Consider the following 16765-nt stretch of genomic DNA (forward strand, 5'->3'; position numbering starts at 1 on the left):
TTAAACATGGGCCCTAAAGATACAATACATATTGTTTATTTAGTAAAAATCGATCTGTGAGCTGGCTCGACTCTTTACTTCCAAGTCTTATCCCGTTTTAACAGTAAGAACTGAGTTTATATTCTCATGCCGTGCAGTTCCCCCAGTTTTCTGTGCATTGCTTTCTTCGGTCAGTTCGGTCACAACCTCTCCCGCTCAGTTCCAGTCTGACTGCCTCTAATTGGCCGTGCCCCTGCCGGCCAAATGGAAGCAAAGTCATGCAACAAATTCTCCATGCTGATCTGTAGCTGAGGACCAAACTAAAGAGCAGAGGCACTGACCAAGGGCAAAGCAGGCAAGAGAAATTGGCTGCATTGTAGTTCTGTGTGTGTGTGTGTGTGTGTGTGTGTGTGTGTGTGTGTGTGTGTGTGTGTGTGTGTGTGTGTGTGTGTGTGTGTGTGTGTGTGTGTGTGTGTGTGTGTGTGTGTGTGTGTGTGTGTGTGTGTGTGTGTTCACTATGAAGAGCAGGGTCAGGGTGAAATGAGTCACATGTCCTCAAACAGCCTCGACTCCAGAGCTGAGTTCGAGGCAGGCCCGGTCGCACATGGTAACATTGGAAAGGTATCGTGTTTTCCTGTGTTAACACACACCTACTCAGCACATTTCCACCCCCCCCCCCTCCCTGGTGTTCCTTCAGAGAGGCCGAGTTCATCCAGAAGGAGGATGCAGAGAGGAGGCGGCTGGAGGAGGCTGAGAAAGCTCACCTGGCTGAGATCCAGGGCCTGCAAGTCAGGGTAAGCCACCTTTTTAAAATCTCATTCTGTCCATTTCCCGTCTCTATCATAACTACATACCTCTCTGTCGATGAGCTGCTCATACTGTGTCTGCAAAATTCTGCATATTGGCCTTAAAGAAAACAACAATCGATGCAGTTTCTGTGAAAATACAAAACAATGATCAACATGATCAAATAGATCAGTAACAGCACTACATTACTTTTGTTTTGCCTCTTGAAGATAGCCTTGTGCGAACCAGAACTCAATTCCACAACCAATCAGCATGCGCCAAAACCGGTCGACACTCTGCCAGCGCTGCAGCTACCTACGGCCCTTATACAACAGATTTTTCCTGAGTACAGCATATTTTTTTAAATTGTTTTAATGAACGTCAGCAGCTTGTCGATGTGCGTTTATTCTGCGCTGAACGTTGGCAATTTTTTCCGGTCACCGAGAGTTGAAACATATTCGCACTGCGCTCGTCACTGAAGGGCGGGACAAATGTGACGCTGCTCATTGATTGGTCCGCCGTTCACAACGGCTGTGCTCTAATCGGAGCCGAATTACCAGACTGGTATAACAGCGAAGAAAATTAAAGCTGTGAGCCACAGTCGGCGCAGCCAGGCTGTCTTGAAGATGCTCTTCAGGCGCTATTTCTTCCACTTTCTCCTCTTTGTGCTGTGACAGTGGGTGAACTTTGAGTTCAGGTCCTTGTGTTCACTTCTGTTGTCGAACTCTGCATCGATTTTCTGCTTTCCTTAAAACATAACAGTTTCGGCGACATCACGTTAAGATGCCAACAATATAACCGCAACATCCAAGGTCTCATTTCAGACCTTTACTGCATGCCTCTCCACTTGTTTTCCGTCTCTTTCAAATAAACAGGCAAAATGCCACAAAGGTAATGATGACAGTTGTTGTTTTCCGCTCAACTCTCAGGCCTTTCTCTACAGTTGAATGGGCAGTCAACCCGACTGTCCCCTACAATTACTCTGCACACTGAGCACTCATTCCTCCACTGTCCTACTGCACTGCATTATAAAGGGCGAATATTGAAGTGTAGCACAAGCAAGATTGATGGACAACAGAATATTTAAAGTCTACAATAAGACAGGAACGCTGGTTTATGTTTTAACTAAACTGACATCCAATTGTACTGCAGGTTCAGATACTTGGTCAACCCCGGCAAGATACTTTAGTATGAGTAGAAATATGTGTCACCAGAAACTTAGAGTTTGAATCACGTAACTTGAATTTGATCTATTTAACTTCAGGAATTGCATTGGAAAACCGTTCGCTTTAAAACTGTATTTGATCTTCATGGAAAATGTTGTTCTCTGTATACGTCCACATTCAGCTCCTCACAATTCAAACTCAGCTCTTGATATTTAATTTCAGTTATAAATTCAGGTTGCAACTAATAAATTAAAGTTGAGATTATTTCTCTTCAGATTCAGTTTTTAATGCAATTATTCAAATTGCAAATATGAATCATTCAAATTCAGTGTCTGGTGACACATATTTCTGCGCATAGTTTAATATTCTCAAACTGAGTGAAAATTTGAATCATGTTTTTCTCCCACTCCATTTATTTTGTGCTTTAAAGCAGCTGTTTTGACTGGTAAATGCCTACAACTGATTAACATTGATTGGTTCCTCTCTCTACAGATTGCAACATTAGAGTCGGAGCTAATGCAACTGATGAAGCAGAACGGTATCCAGGTCAACAACAACAACAGCAACAGCTCTGAGAGGCTCAGCGCTCAGCAGCACAGCCCAAACAGAGCTGCAGCACAAGCCAGAGGTCTGTTTTTGAGGGGAGCAGGGTGATTATTATGATTATGTCTTGACATTGTTCTACATTTTGGTTTACTCTCTTACCAAGAGTTAGATGAAAAGATCAATGCCACTCATGTCAGTCAATATACTGTATGTAAGTAAACATAAAGACGGAGCTAGCAGCCAACTAACTTAGAACAAGTCTGAGGATAAGAAAATGCCATTGAGCACCTCCAAAACTCTCTAATCAATATGTTTAATCCAATAGAAAACTAAAGGATAAAAACTGCAAGTTGTGGTTTTTCAGGGGGGTCATTTGCATGACTATATCTTGCATTGCATAATGACGTTGTGGAGACTTTTGGCAGCCACAACTTGGCATTTTTACACTTTGTTTTTTGTGCAGATTAAACAAACAGGCTATAAAGGCAAACTGTTTCCCTCTGTTCCCAGTTTTGTCCTAAGCTAAACTAACTGACTCCTGGTTTCAGCCTTGTAATCATGAGAGTAGCTTTGATTTCTCTGTCTAACTCTAAACAGGAAAACAAAAAACATATTTCCCCAAAGGAAATACTGTTTCTTTGATTAAAAAAAAAAAATAGTGGCAGCTTTACTAGGACAGTAAGTAATAACATGAATATATCATCTAAACTTTCTATATTTATGTCTGAAAATATGACCTAAAGTACCTTGAAAAGTTATTTGTCTCTAATTTTTGTATTTTCCTATATTTTAATGTAAAAAAAAATCAGAGGGCCGGCACAGTTTAAAGTGACTTAAAAAAAAATAATTAAAAGATGACGCATGATGCAACTCAACAGTGCTGCCATACGATTTAAAAAAATATATAATTTCTGGAGTTTATTGACTCCCCTTTCACTCTTCCATGAAGTACATTAAAAACATTACACTGTCTTGTTCTATACTGTAAACACAGACATGCACACACACACACACACACTCAAAATACATTGCAGACTCAGTGCAATCCTGGCATTTCTTATGCACATCACAAATCCTCCTCTGCTATGCTGCCTCAACTCAAGTTTCACTTTGGATCTCAGCAAACAGCAACAAACTAGTACTCCGTTTTGAGCACATCTGTCTGTCTTTGTTCTCCTCAAGTCTTTTTAAACTCCACTGGCTTTATTTCAGAGTCTGTATCTGTCAGAACAGAGTGTGCACAAAGAAGTGTCATATCTGATACTGTTCAGTGCAGACAGGATAACAGAGTGATTGGATCAGCGCTGATATGATTGATGCAGCCCCATTATGCAATATCAAAATGAGGGAGCCAGGGGATGCAGCTGGAACAGGAAAACTAAAGGAGAGAGAGGACGTGGGAGGAGAAGACAGGATCTGCTGAAATTATCTTTGTTAAATTTAAATGAATCAGTTTTTGTTTTATCTGACAGGAGCTCCGTGTGCACTCAGGGAATGAACAGAAACATGATAATTACCTGCCTAATTAATAGTGGGAGAATATTTGATATTTTAACTGAGCTGATACTTTTTTAATGTGGGTGTCAACAGCATTCAAAGCCTCAAAATTAGAACTTAACACATGCACATAACTGCTGGACACATGCCTTTATATACTAGGGTATATCCTTTACCCTACTGACCTGAATCACAGTTGTTTGCGCACTCTTTTCTTCGTGTGTGTGTGTGTGTGTGTGTGTGTGTGTGTGTGTGTGTGTGTGTGTGTGTGTGTGTGTGTGTGTGTGTGTGTGTGTGTGTGTGTGTGTGTGTGTGTGTGTGTGTGTGTGTGTGTGTGTGTGTGTGTGACTCCAGACCTGAGGGAGGGCTCTCCCCACTCACCCAGCAAGAAGAAGGGCTACAGAGGAGTTGCCAGAGACAGCATCAGCTCTACAGAGGGAGAGGTTTGTATTAATACACACACGTTTACATTATATATTTACTCAGTAAAACTTCAACAGGTTGAGCCAACCAATTTCTTATTTCACAACACCTAGATGTGATGTGGATAGATGTGATTTTTATTCAAACAAGCTTCCTTTATTCTCATTAGACTACTGTTATGTTTAAAATGTCTTTAATTTCACCACAGGGTGTTTAATTACTGTGTGTGCACGCTCATCAGCCTGTTTGTGTGTCTTTAACCCCTGTCTCTTCCACTTTATTTCTGTTAATGGATTAATTGCTGCGTGTTGCTCTACCGATCTAATTGAGTGTGTGGTGCTGTCACATCTTATTGTCTCTGCCAGCGCGATATTAACGGCCACAGTCTTTTTCTGGATGAAAGGCTCTCGTCTGCCTAATGCTGTCACTTAACTCGGCTCGAGCAGGAATGAGTTCAGATTAGATAAACAACTCGAGAACTGGATCAGAATTGGCAGGAACACAGAAACTCAGGCACTGTGATGCTTGCAGGGGAAACGAGGGCAAGGAATTAGAAATGATGAAAGTATGTCAAGTGACTTCTGTCAGATTAGTCTGCAGCTCGGGCTGTTCACATCACTTACTCTTTGATTGCACTTTACTTCTCCTCTTTATTGTGCAACTACTTCTGAGCTTTGCTCTCCTCTCCTTTAGTTTTTCATTCATTTTTGTCCATTGCAATTCCATCTCTCTTCCTTTATTACATTTTTCGCCCTTGTTACTTTCTTCATCTTCCGGCCTCATTTCTCTTCCTCTCCTGTTTTTTTTCTTCTCTTTGACTGACTTCCTCTTTCTTTCTGTGTCTGTCTTCAGGTTTTAGAAGGACATTGCAGTCCAGCTCACAGTCGCTCTGGTTCGATTCGTTCTGGGGCCTCTTATGATGGAGGAGCGGCAGTCCTTAGGGCCCCTGGCAGTGGAGAGGGCTCCCCCAGAAGAACACTGCATGGTCAGGATAATGCAGGATATAATGGTCACCACATACACCTGTAACCATATCTACTGATATTGCCGTATATCTGCTGCTCGTATTCTCACATTTACCTCATTATTGTATATATTTTTTTGCCGTGTAAACTCATCCCTTGAAGCAGGAGTAATCTCAGTGTGTTTGTGATCACAGGTTCTCAGTCTCCTGCGATGTCGAGCCCCTCTTGCAGTGCGGAGGAGCACAGACAAGCTCTGGAGCCCGGGTAAGAGAGCAAATAATGCAACGGCATACTGTCTTTTTGAGTGTATCAATGTGTCATCCATTTTAGTTTAGAGAAATGTAGTAGGAAGAAGTGGATAGAAAATCATCCGGCAGAAGGATTTGTCAATTTTTTGGTGGATTATCTGGGATCAAAGCATGACTTTTATCATTTGTAAAATAATTGTATGTGTTTTCTCTACATATTTATTGTGAAAATACAGTATAAGAAACAATGTCACGACAACTGCTTTACTTTGAAAAACTGGAACATTTTGTTGAATAATTTTTAAGAGTTAATGGTTAGGTTGGTACCAGTGAGAAGAAAAGAAAATAGAGGAAAGGTGGCATGTTTATACAGCATTTAGTGTTAGAATAACTCCTAAATTTTGTCCCAAAAGTAATTAGCCATGTTAATAAAACTTCATAGTAAGCAAAGCACAGTCAAAAATTCGAAATACTTTTACATTTACTTCCAACCAAAACCATTTTCACATATTTTCCTCAACTACACTTTCCTTTCCTTCAGGTCCTCCCTCAGGCAAACCACAGTGAAGGACAAAGATCCCAGAGCCTCACCTGGAAACAGGTAAAAAAAAAGTCATTACAATTACAGTGCTGTTTTGCTTGTCTGGCTCCATCTAATAAATTGTCGGACAATGTTCTGCAGCAGGTATTGATTTTTATTTTGGCTTACCTGTACTTAATGGTTCAGGAACTGTTTATGAAGGTGTGGTACAGTAATTGTCACCAATGACCTCCATTCAATGTCTTCCTCTGTCCATCTCTTTCCTTCTCTCAGCTCCATGGAGCCGTCTGCAGAGGACAATCCAGAGAAACTAAAGGCCAAGGTACATACATCGGGTTTGGCTAATAGTACAGTGGGCAAATAATGATTGACTTTACAGGTAATTTACATTGAGAACATTAAAGGACACTTTACTTTGCCTTCTAAAATGTCATTATAAGTCTAGTCAAAAGAGACTTCTTGCCATCGGGCTCCATTATATTTATAATATCTGTTAATGAAAGTAAAATATGAACTGAACACTGAACTTCTGCAGCGCCGCCTCATCCGTTTTGTTATTGTCCTGTCTGTGAGCCCTGTAGCTTCAATGTATTGTGTTATTTGTGTTGAACAGACCTCACTTAAATGGCCACACTTCTTCTCCTATTCATATTATTTGGTATCGTATTCCTTTATGTTTGGTGGCTAGTAGTAAAGAAAATTACTGTGCCACAAAATCATAGAAATGCATGATTGCATTTTAATTCTCGTATTAATTGCTAAATCTATCAATTAGTATGTCCAAATGATCCTAAATATCACTTATAATTTTAGCAGCAGTGCAACAAATATCCATTTTAGCAGTTGTGTGATCTGTTTTAAAGTATTAATTCAAATTTTGCTGAAAAATCTAATTGGAAACGTTCCTTGATCCAATGAGTGAGTTTCATAATTCATCTTCAATCAGGTGAATTCCATCCTGATACAATAAGATTAAAGTTGTTAACATGGGCATTTGTTGCGGTGTAGGGACTTGCATGAAAACGGTTTTTAATCCCGTGTAATATCGGATGTGGTTAATATAAGGGTTAAAAAGGAGATTATTTTTGATCCTGCACCAATCGAGCCCTTTTCTCTCTCCGAGGATATGCTCATTTTAAGAAGAGCAGACATCAGAAGATAAATCAATGCAGAATTTATGCGCATTAATAGTTATGTGAAGCTTTTAGATAAGGCCAGAAAGCTCAAAATCTGAGCCTGTGAAATTAGTCTCACTTTTACCTCATACAGCACTGAGACTCAAAGAACTCCTTTAAGCTACTTTAAATTGTTAAATGTAAAACAAAGCTCTACAGCTTTAGCTTAAAATCTTTTGTTACACTTGTTGAAACCCTGTAAATCAGCCCTTTATAGAGGGCCAACAGGAATACTGTATAATCCTGGAAAAAGCTGTTTCTCTTCTTCTCTCCCTCTCACATTCACAAGGACACACAGAGCGAGAGAGTTGGACAGCATCCATCTTCATCATTTCTAACCACTAATCACATTTACAGTTTGTGCTGTAAGGGAAATCGAGAGATGTCCTCAACCCATCCTTCTTTCAGTCTATCAAACAGCTTAAATATATTAGTCTACTGCTGTTTTTATTTGCTTTAAATCATAGAATGAAGCACATCAGTCATTCTGGTACGTGCTCGGAGGAAAAGCCTTCGCTTTCTTGATTCATTCACTCCTTATCCTCATACAGCCTCTCTGGCAAAGAACCAGATGTAATATCTCATGCTTGACTAAATTTATAATATCAACATACTAATGCAACATCATGTTCCTTTTGATCAATAGCACTTCACAGAAACATCAATAATAAGAGAGAGGCACTCCAACTAATCAGCTAAATTCAGTCTTAAAGCTAGTTGGCTCTCCCCGCCGAGTCTTATGAGTGTGCTGTTGATCTTTTAGGGGCCCACTTTGAACGACGATCTGAGTGCCAGCAGCAGCAGCTCGGTGGAGATCAGCGGTCTGCTCAGTGAAGCCAAGATGTCGGGACGCTCCCACACCCTGGTGCTCTCCTCAGACGAGGTACACTCTAAACATATTATAAATGTATACATATTATATTTTGTTCAACCACATAAAAAATATGAACCCTGAAAACATGCTTACAAAGTTAATATTTCACAACTTGTCAATTCAATTATAAAATTACGGGACAATTTTCTCTTATTTTTCTTGCAGAAAGTAAAAATCAATGTCGGAGTTTCGGCTCATTGTCTTTGAATATTGGTGCATGCTGCTACAGACGAAGCCATTTTGTTTCTGCTCCGCTAACAACCAGTCATTTTTTTGTTATTTTTCTTTATCTGCTGCAACATTCAGAGTCTGGATATGATAGATGATGAGGTGAGACTGAGGCTGCCAGCCTCCAGAGGACTTGTGTTCTCCTGCATGTGCTGCCTGTTGAGTTGTGCATAAACCATTTGTCTGTGTCTCATTGCCAAACGTTATTGGTGGAGAAGGATAATTTTTTTCTGCATGTCTGACAGAATTAATCTGTTTTTTGGGCTTCGGTGGATTTTTTTTTTTTTTAAGCTGTTTTATTTCATTTAAACTCATCAGTCATCCATTTCTGGTTGAAGACTTTTGGTAAAGCTGGTTGGTTGTGCATCTAATCTGCTTCTTTCTCTCTGTCTTTCTTTTTATCTTTGTTATGTATGTTCAGATCCTGGACGAGGGGCAGAAGCAGTATCAGTGGCAGCACCGCAGCATCACAGACTGGACATCCCAGCAAGTGGCCCGCTGGCTCATGGGCCTCAACTTAGAACACTATATCCAAGAATTCACTGCCAAAAATATAGATGGAGAGCAGCTGCTACAGCTGGACAGTGCTGAGCTAAAGGTAACTAAAACTTTTTAATGCGTACATTTTAATTACATTTTAATGCATAAAAAGTCAGTTGGTATAGGTATTACACTACATATGAATACATTGTACTCTCAGGACATATGTTGGTCCCAAATAAGTGATTCTTATTAGTTCGAAAAATGATTATTTATGTTGATAAAAAAAAAAAATTAAATTAAACAATAGTGAGGGTTTCCAAAATCGTTTTTTAAACTATCAAATATCAACACTTGTACCAGTCTCAAAGTATTGGTTGGCTATAATATGAATATAGAAAAATATAGTACATAGACTGTCATAACAATGCAGTGGTTTTTTTCTGACCGTAGGAGTTACAATGTACTCATTAAGGCTGTACTAAAAGATAGACAACAAAGCCAAATAATTATTAAATACATGTACAAAATTATATACACTGATTTGTTTCAGGCCCTTGGAGTCTCTTCTTCCCAAGACCGCACCCTGATCAAGAAAAAGATCAAAGACCTTAAAGTTCTGATGGAGAAGGCCAAGAGGAACCAGGAGAAAGTGGAGAAGCAGCGCGAGAAGCTACGGAAGAGAGAGCTGGCGCAGCAGCAGAAAGATGCGTGCAAAGAAAATGCAGCAGAGTGAATTCAGCCTCTCGGATTACCTCCCACCTTTACTGTAGCACCACACCAAGTAGCAACTGGCGGAACAACATCAGTAGGCCCCGCAAACGAACCCTGAGGGACGCCTACTTGGTAGTTCATTAGTTCTCAGTGGTGGAGCTCCACGCCCAACTGTCAGAGGTTGTTCAGTGACTTTTTCACCAAGCAAATTAAACCAAAATGAGCAGTTGGATAATTGAATGCTGCCCTTCATTTGCCTCATTTTAAATCCATCCTCTGTTTTTAGCCATTTAAGAATTTACCTAGTTCTATTTATTTTGCTGTTTATAGCTGTAAATTGGGTTTATTTATTCATATCCAGAGTAAGTCTGTGAAAAGTTCATTTACCTCTTTCTCCCATATCATCCTCAGAGCCGTCAGTTACCCACCACATCACCTGTAGACATGAAGACCACGTACATGTACAGTGATGAACTCAGATACAAATATGTCTGATGTGCCATTTCGATAGAGTTATATATATCCCGTTCAAATAAATAGATCAGTGGAATCTATCGCTTTGATGAAGCACATACAGGTCAGGTCTATGTGGTGGACTATATATAGCAGTGCTCACCTCCCACCACTCGGTGTCCTCAAGCTGCTTACTTTCACTACTGAAGAAGGCAACACTGGAACTTTCCAATGGGGGAAATAAACTGGAACCAAGTCTCACTGGGAGAAACAGGCTCTCTCAGTACTTGCAAGAATACTGGAAGTGCAAACACTGTAAATTTGACCTGTGCACTGGCTGACAGTGCTCCTTACATATATGTGTACCATACAAAAGTAGTTCTCAAAGTATGAATGACAAAGACATGCTGTACTCACTGGACTGGTTCTACTAGAGATTTCAGGTACTGTCTAATCATTCAATTTGTAACTTTACCTAACCCGTACCATAAAAACAAACAAAAAAAAAGTTGATAAAACAAAACTTCCTGCATATATGCATAATGTTGCTTTGACTCCGCTTGTAACCTGCTTTTGACCTCTTTTTATATTCTCTGAGTAACAAAGTAATACCCCGCCGCTGCCTTTAGAAATTCTAGACTAGTAGAATTTTTGTGAAATCTACCCGCTTCTGTGAGTGTCGAAACACATACAGTAGATGAAAGTCATCCATTTTTGTCACTTTATTATTTAAAAAAAAAGAAGAAAAAAAAGTCAAAGTTCACAATGCAAATTTCTCTGGAATATTCTCAGTAACATTTAGGAATGCTGCCATACAGAGGGTTTCTGTGGGGAAGGACAGATGCAGCGAGTGCAGATAAATGAAGATTATTGCACCTGATACTTCTACTGGAAATGGCTCCTGACGGATGCAAATTTATTTTTATTTTTTATTATGAAATTGGTTCAGTTAAGACTCAAATCATTTTGATTTACTTGTTAGATAGTTTTGAAATTATTTTGACACATATTCTTTAAGAAAACTGTTTTTGTTTTACAGTAGGATTATGAAGCTCACTGAAAGACACGTTCCCTGTGTTACTTCTTTATCATTCCCAAGAACCATTCCGTAAGTTTACAGTAAAAATAGAGATACCAGAGTCACCGTGATAGAAATGAAGGCAGCTTTGGTAATGATTCCCTTTTGTCTTAAGAACCCTACCTGGCGTGCTGCTAACAGGTTATGAACAGGAATAGTTGGGATTACAGATACTTCCATGCAACGCCACACTAAAAAAAGGTATCGCTGATTGTTGTTAATGTTATCATTTATTTATTTCTGTATTTAATGAAGCGACTGACTATTGTTTATGATAACTTATACAAAATAAGAGTATTATTAACAGCTAATAATGATTTATCCAGAATTGTATGATGACTTCTTTTTGCCAAAACGGTATATTAAAAGTGATTTAGTTACAAATGTTTGATATTAAATGAAGGATTTAAGGTTTGGTAATGTAAAGGCAGAAGAAAACACAGTCGTATTCCCCCATCGTGCTTGTGGTTTTTCCTCAAATCCTACCATAGTGCTGCTCCAGTGCTACTCCAATAAACTGCTCATGATGTATTCTTATGAAATATTTTGTAACACTTGAACCTTTCTGTGAATACCCCCACGCCCTAACAAGTCAGTCAGCAGACTGCACTCTTTTGACTCTTTTGTATGTATAGTAAAACACTGAGAGCAATATGCTGTAAGAATCCTGAAGAAGCCTTGTTTTATATTGTGTAAGTGTGCGTGCGCAGTTTGTCAGAGGGCTGAGGAGGCTAAGAGGTCAGACCTGAGCTGACAATGTGATTCCAGATCTTTTCTATATATACTTGACTGCGCCTGCCTGGCATGATGAGACCAACGTATGGATGAGACCCTGTTGCTCCTGGCAGGCAGAAACACCAATGTTTAGAGTCATGTCTGGAAGGGTTTGTCCTTCATTGTGTGCGTAGAAAGCTAAAGATAATCGCCACAAACTGCTAGCCATGCTTTCACTCTTAAGAAGCTGTGCTTATTCTCCTCCTCCTTTTTCTGTCATTGCCTTGCTCTCTTTTTCGCATTCTGAAAAGTGAAAGGGCAGCTACCTGTCACACTGAATAAAATGTGCAGTCACTGTCCACAGTTTGCTTTTGTCCCTTCTTTTTTTCACCAAATCCGTCTGCCAAACAAACCAAAAAGCCACAGAAACATCTGAGAGTGTGTGAATAACTCACCCTATAATTGTGTTGTACATTGCTCTTCAGTCTCGCATTTCTAATGGTACATCGGATAGTTTACACTCTTGAAAGTCCCTTCTACATTTTTTTTATTTTGCCATGCCCTTGTCATGATCCGGGATGATTATTTGCCTTTCTGTCAGTGGAGACCTTAGCAGACTAGTTGCCCTGGAGTCAGCCACAGCTGTAGCTCTCCAATCCCTCCCTCTCTGATTTCTATTTATATTCATCCTAATTTCTCTCCAGGACATATTGTCCCTCTGACGACGCCCGCCTGTCACTTGTTGCCCCTCTTATCCTACCTCATTTCTGTCTTCCTTCCTCATACGACTCCTATGGCTGGGTTTATGGAGGTCTTGCAATGGTCGGTATGCTTGATTCCTTCATTATCACCATTTATACATTCATTTGCAATCTCCTCCGTGCTGTGTGGACAATATTAGAGTCTGAGCCAGCTGGTTTGGCAACTCAAGGCCCTTCCCTCCGGGACTTCATGGAGGAGTTGAGCCCCAGACAACTGGCTGTCAAGCAGCTGAAGAATCGTTTTCTGTGGGCCTTGCGGGCCAACAATGTGCAGGAGGTCCTGCAAATTCTGCACACTGGCCAACTAGACATTGACACTGTGCTGGAGGTGGACGACCCCAGCATGGTCCTGGCCTCATACAAACAAGGTTAGATAGCAATGGTTGGGTTTGATATGTGCTTAATCTTTGTGGTTGTTGTTGCTGTGTTGAGTAATTTTGAACAAGATCATGAGACAGTCCTTAATACAGTCCACCGTTACACAAGGTAGGAGGATTAGGTCTTTAGGTTAACCACTAGATGGTGCTAAACGTCCATAGATCCCTAACCTGGATTCAAGAAACTACACAGGGTGGATTATAACAATGCACATCTTCAGTCTACTTTGGAAAACACTGTAATGCATGCTCTGCAAACTTCAGCATCATCTGTATACTTTTGCATCAGCCTTTAAAACTCAAAAGTTATAAAGCTGTTAAAGATTAAACCATTGTATATCAGAAAAAAACACAAGCAAAAATGTTCTTTACTGTTACTCTATAACACTTCTGGTTGTCTGATCTCTCTCAGGATATTGGCTACCAGGCTACAAACTGGAGAAGTCCTGGGCAATGGGTATCCATGTGTGTGTGATGTACAATGCTGTTGAGGCAGCATTGGTGCTCCTTCAGGAAGGTGCAGCTGTCAACCGGATGCCCAATGGGAAGACGCCACTTCACGTGGCTTGTGAGGTCTCCAACAGCGACTGTGTGGCCTTGCTTTTGGCTCATGGGGCAAAGATCAACAGTCTGTCACTGAGTGGACACATGCCGCTGCACTACTGCATAACCAGGGAGTCTGTGGACTGTGCCAAGCAGCTCATCCTCAAAGGTCAGAAGGCAAGGATGCTTGGGTACATGGGTTTATTCAAAATGAAAGACACTGTAAAACAATATCGTCATCATTTTATTCTTTCATGCAGGTGCTAAAGTCAACGTCGCCAGCCACAACAACGATGAGGACACCCCTTTACACACAGCAGCCAGATTCGGCATCCCAGAGCTTGTGGCTCTGTTTTTAGCCCACGGAGCATCTGTGGATGCTGTCAACTCACTGCAGGAGACACCGCTGATGACTGCAGCCTTCTGGGCTTTTGACTCCAAAGAGCAAATCTACAGCGAGGATCACCATGTTGTCTGTCGCCTCCTGCTGGACCACCGAGCTGGTGAGAGGTTCTGGATACTTGACTTTGACTGAAGACACACGTCTTATTACCACTATATTGTTTGAGAAATTGAGATTTGGCTTCTGTTTCAGATCCAGACCTTAAGGAAGATGACCATAAAACAGCTCTTCACAAGGCTGCCTGGAACTGTGATCACGTCCTGATGCAGATGCTGCTGGAGGCCGGAGCAGACACACGAGCCATGGACATCAACGGCTGTGCCCCCATTCAGTATCTCCTTAAAGTGACGGACAGCCGGCCCATGGCCATACCTGATCTCTGCTATCAGCTGCTGCTCAACCACAACGCATCACGGATCTACCCACCGCAGTTCCACAAGGTGCACAAGTTTGCAGCTGATGTGAATTTGTGCATGTTTCAATATTAAACTATCAATGACAAACTATAAGTTAATAAGGAAAAGTCTTTGCGAGATTATTGTGCTGTACAAAGTCCTGATGTTTGATGTTTTGTGCAGGTGTTGGAGTCCTGCCATGACTACACCAGAGTTGTAGAAATATTGGCCAACTCTTATGAACGTTTAAAACCGACAAGGAAGTGGAGAGCTGCTATTCCTGATGACTGTTACAAGGTAGTATTTGTTAAGATTGTCCCCACTTTCTTAGAACATAGGAAATTTAAGAAACTCCTGAAAAAAACCTAAATCAATTCTTCTGTTTTAAAGAGTATGCTCTTTAATCTAGCATACAAAACTGTAAAAAAAAAAGTGACCACAACATTGAAAAAATGAAAGACAACAAATTACATAATTTGATATATATATATATATATATATAGGAATTCTCCTCGTGTCAAAGAGATGAAATGAACATTATGTACTGGCCTGTTTAATCCAACAGATCCACGTGCAAAATATGGGGAGCGTCCCTTCAAGGGACTCAGTAGGATAACATATGCTGTCCTGGCGTTGAATGGTAAAAATGACTTCATTTTATAATTCCTGTTACAACGGTGTCCGTTTCACTTTGCCTCCCAGCGACATAAAGACTTCTACGACTCTCTGTTTGCTGTTTGCACCAACACTCCTCGCAGCCTGCTCCACCTCACCAGATGTGCCATCAGAGCTGGCCTGGGTGGGTTCTGTCACACCAGAGTACCGCAGCTGCCTCTGCCATCATCCATGAAGAAATATGTATTATTGGAACCAGAGGGGATACTGTACTGATGAAGACACTTTTGTTTATGAACTTCAGTTATTGCATGGGACGGCATCTGAAGAGAAACGTCGTTTAAATACCTGTTTACGGATTGGAAATGGCAAATGCTGCTAGTTGGAGCATGAACATCTTTTTACAGAAGCTTTTATCTGCAACATAACATTTTTTTTGGTCCTGGCAGAAGAAACAACAGCACATTCAAGCTCATACAAGCCTCCTTTGCTGGAGTGAAACCCGAATCCCATGATGCACTATATTGATTTGGTTTGAGGTAGGGCATGACAGAGGAAGCCTTCCAACCTATTACAAACTATGAATCAACTGACTGGTCAACCCTAAATGTGCACAGGTTTGAGAGACAGGTGAGAACAATTCTTTCTGTCCTTCTAATACCAACATTTTTCATCTTCTACAGAGGCCGTTTTACCATCTTTTTAAGAGCACTTCAAACTAAAAAATATTTTCTGTTGTAGTTTTTTTCCACCTGCAAAGTGTTGACCAACGTGCCTCTCTGCTACAGAGCTGCCTCATGCCGAAGAGGATCCAGATCCACCTGGCAACCAGCCTCCATGCTCGCTCACACACGGGCTCGTGTTCGTCTGATACTCCACTTTTTTTTTTTTTTAGAACAAACAACTTGACAAACCACTCCACACCGAGTGCTTGTTTTTCCAGTGGATTGCATGTCGTGCATGAACCTGCGCAAACTATACAGCACAAGAGAACACAAATAGGGAAATAATTCACTCGACTCCTTGTCATAATCGTAATGTCATATACCATTAATATTTTTAACAGAATGTCCACCTTGGCTCAACTCCAGATGTTACCTTTGACCTGCCGTCCAATCTTTTCCATTTCTTCTCACCAAAGTACTGTGATGCTGTAAACTGTCACCTAGAAGAAAATAACTAAACCTCTCTGAAAGGTCTTATAGCAGCCTTTAATCCTGTGCGAAACATGGCCTGAATCATTCATCCCAGTCACAACTACATGCTGTAATGGTCTCCGTCTACTTCATCCAGATGTTAAGTCTAATTTAACACGGGGAGATAATGCTCGTTTGCAATAGCAGAAATCAGTCACTCGACTGAGAAGACTGGAGGAGACACTGAAGGACAGAAAATTAACTGTCAGTCTAAGATTAAAGCTTCTTCCTCTTTTTCATCAAGAATTGGCAAAGATGGTTTTCAGTGCTACTGACCAGCGGCCTTCTGAGACAAAAGACAGGCACTCTTTGATATCAAATAATTGCTTAAAACGTCTTTTAGAACATGTCCTCTTTCCACTCTTTTCACAATCACAACTCCAGTATTTATCAGGTTTGTATTGGTCCTTGTTTGAATGAAATGTGACCACATTGACCTCAGCGGCTGCTTGTATAACTTGTAAAGTAAGTAATCATTATGAACCTTATACTAGTCCACAGGTCATGCACATAAACAGGTGTGTCTGTAGCAGACCTCTATTTTATTTACTAGAATAGAGGATGTTTTTTTTGTACATAACAGTATCAAAATTTGCTGGTTGAAATCC

The 16765-nt window shown here is 40.6% G+C and overlaps 2 protein-coding genes across 5 annotated transcripts in view; both read left to right on the top strand.

The window, feature by feature from the left end:
- ppp1r9a (protein phosphatase 1, regulatory subunit 9A) overlaps positions 1-12226 on the top strand; it is a 47021-nt gene extending 34795 nt beyond the window's left edge. Inside the window, exons 10-20 of one of the 2 annotated variants that reach the window (XM_069698041.1) lie at positions 677-773; positions 2424-2559; positions 4329-4417; positions 5250-5382; positions 5557-5626; positions 6152-6211; positions 6425-6473; positions 8090-8209; positions 8507-8530; positions 8850-9026; positions 9462-12226. In XM_069698041.1, the coding sequence (XP_069554142.1) occupies positions 677-773; positions 2424-2559; positions 4329-4417; positions 5250-5382; positions 5557-5626; positions 6152-6211; positions 6425-6473; positions 8090-8209; positions 8507-8530; positions 8850-9026; positions 9462-9644 (1138 nt within the window). In that variant the 3' untranslated portion in view covers positions 9645-12226. The remainder of the gene's footprint in view (positions 1-676; positions 774-2423; positions 2560-4328; positions 4418-5249; positions 5383-5556; positions 5627-6151; positions 6212-6424; positions 6474-8089; positions 8210-8506; positions 8531-8849; positions 9027-9461) is intronic. The other variant, XM_069698050.1, reaches the window with a different exon arrangement.
- A 323-nt stretch (positions 12227-12549) lies between these two features.
- asb4 (ankyrin repeat and SOCS box containing 4) lies at positions 12550-16757 on the top strand. Of its 3 annotated transcripts, none has more exons than XR_011310884.1 (7): positions 12550-12996; positions 13418-13717; positions 13809-14051; positions 14144-14391; positions 14530-14643; positions 15049-15591; positions 15703-16757. XR_011310884.1 is itself a non-coding variant. In XM_069698066.1 (6 exons), the coding sequence occupies exons 1-6, from the start codon at positions 12687-12689 to the stop codon at positions 15235-15237; spliced, it is 1404 nt and encodes a 467-aa protein (XP_069554167.1). In that variant the 5' UTR covers positions 12550-12686; the 3' UTR covers positions 15238-16757. The 3 variants fall into 3 exon arrangements, 1 of the variants encoding a protein (XP_069554167.1); XR_011310885.1 differs by having other exon boundaries at positions 15750-16757; XM_069698066.1 differs by having other exon boundaries at positions 15049-16757.
- Positions 16758-16765: the final 8 nt, after the last annotated feature.

This window comes from Brachyistius frenatus, unplaced genomic scaffold, assembly GCF_029030835.1.
Source record: "Brachyistius frenatus isolate BFR_SWC_R1_liver_20210118 unplaced genomic scaffold, ASM2903083v1 Contig_2, whole genome shotgun sequence".
NCBI classification, from domain to species: Eukaryota; Metazoa; Chordata; class Actinopteri; family Embiotocidae; genus Brachyistius; species Brachyistius frenatus.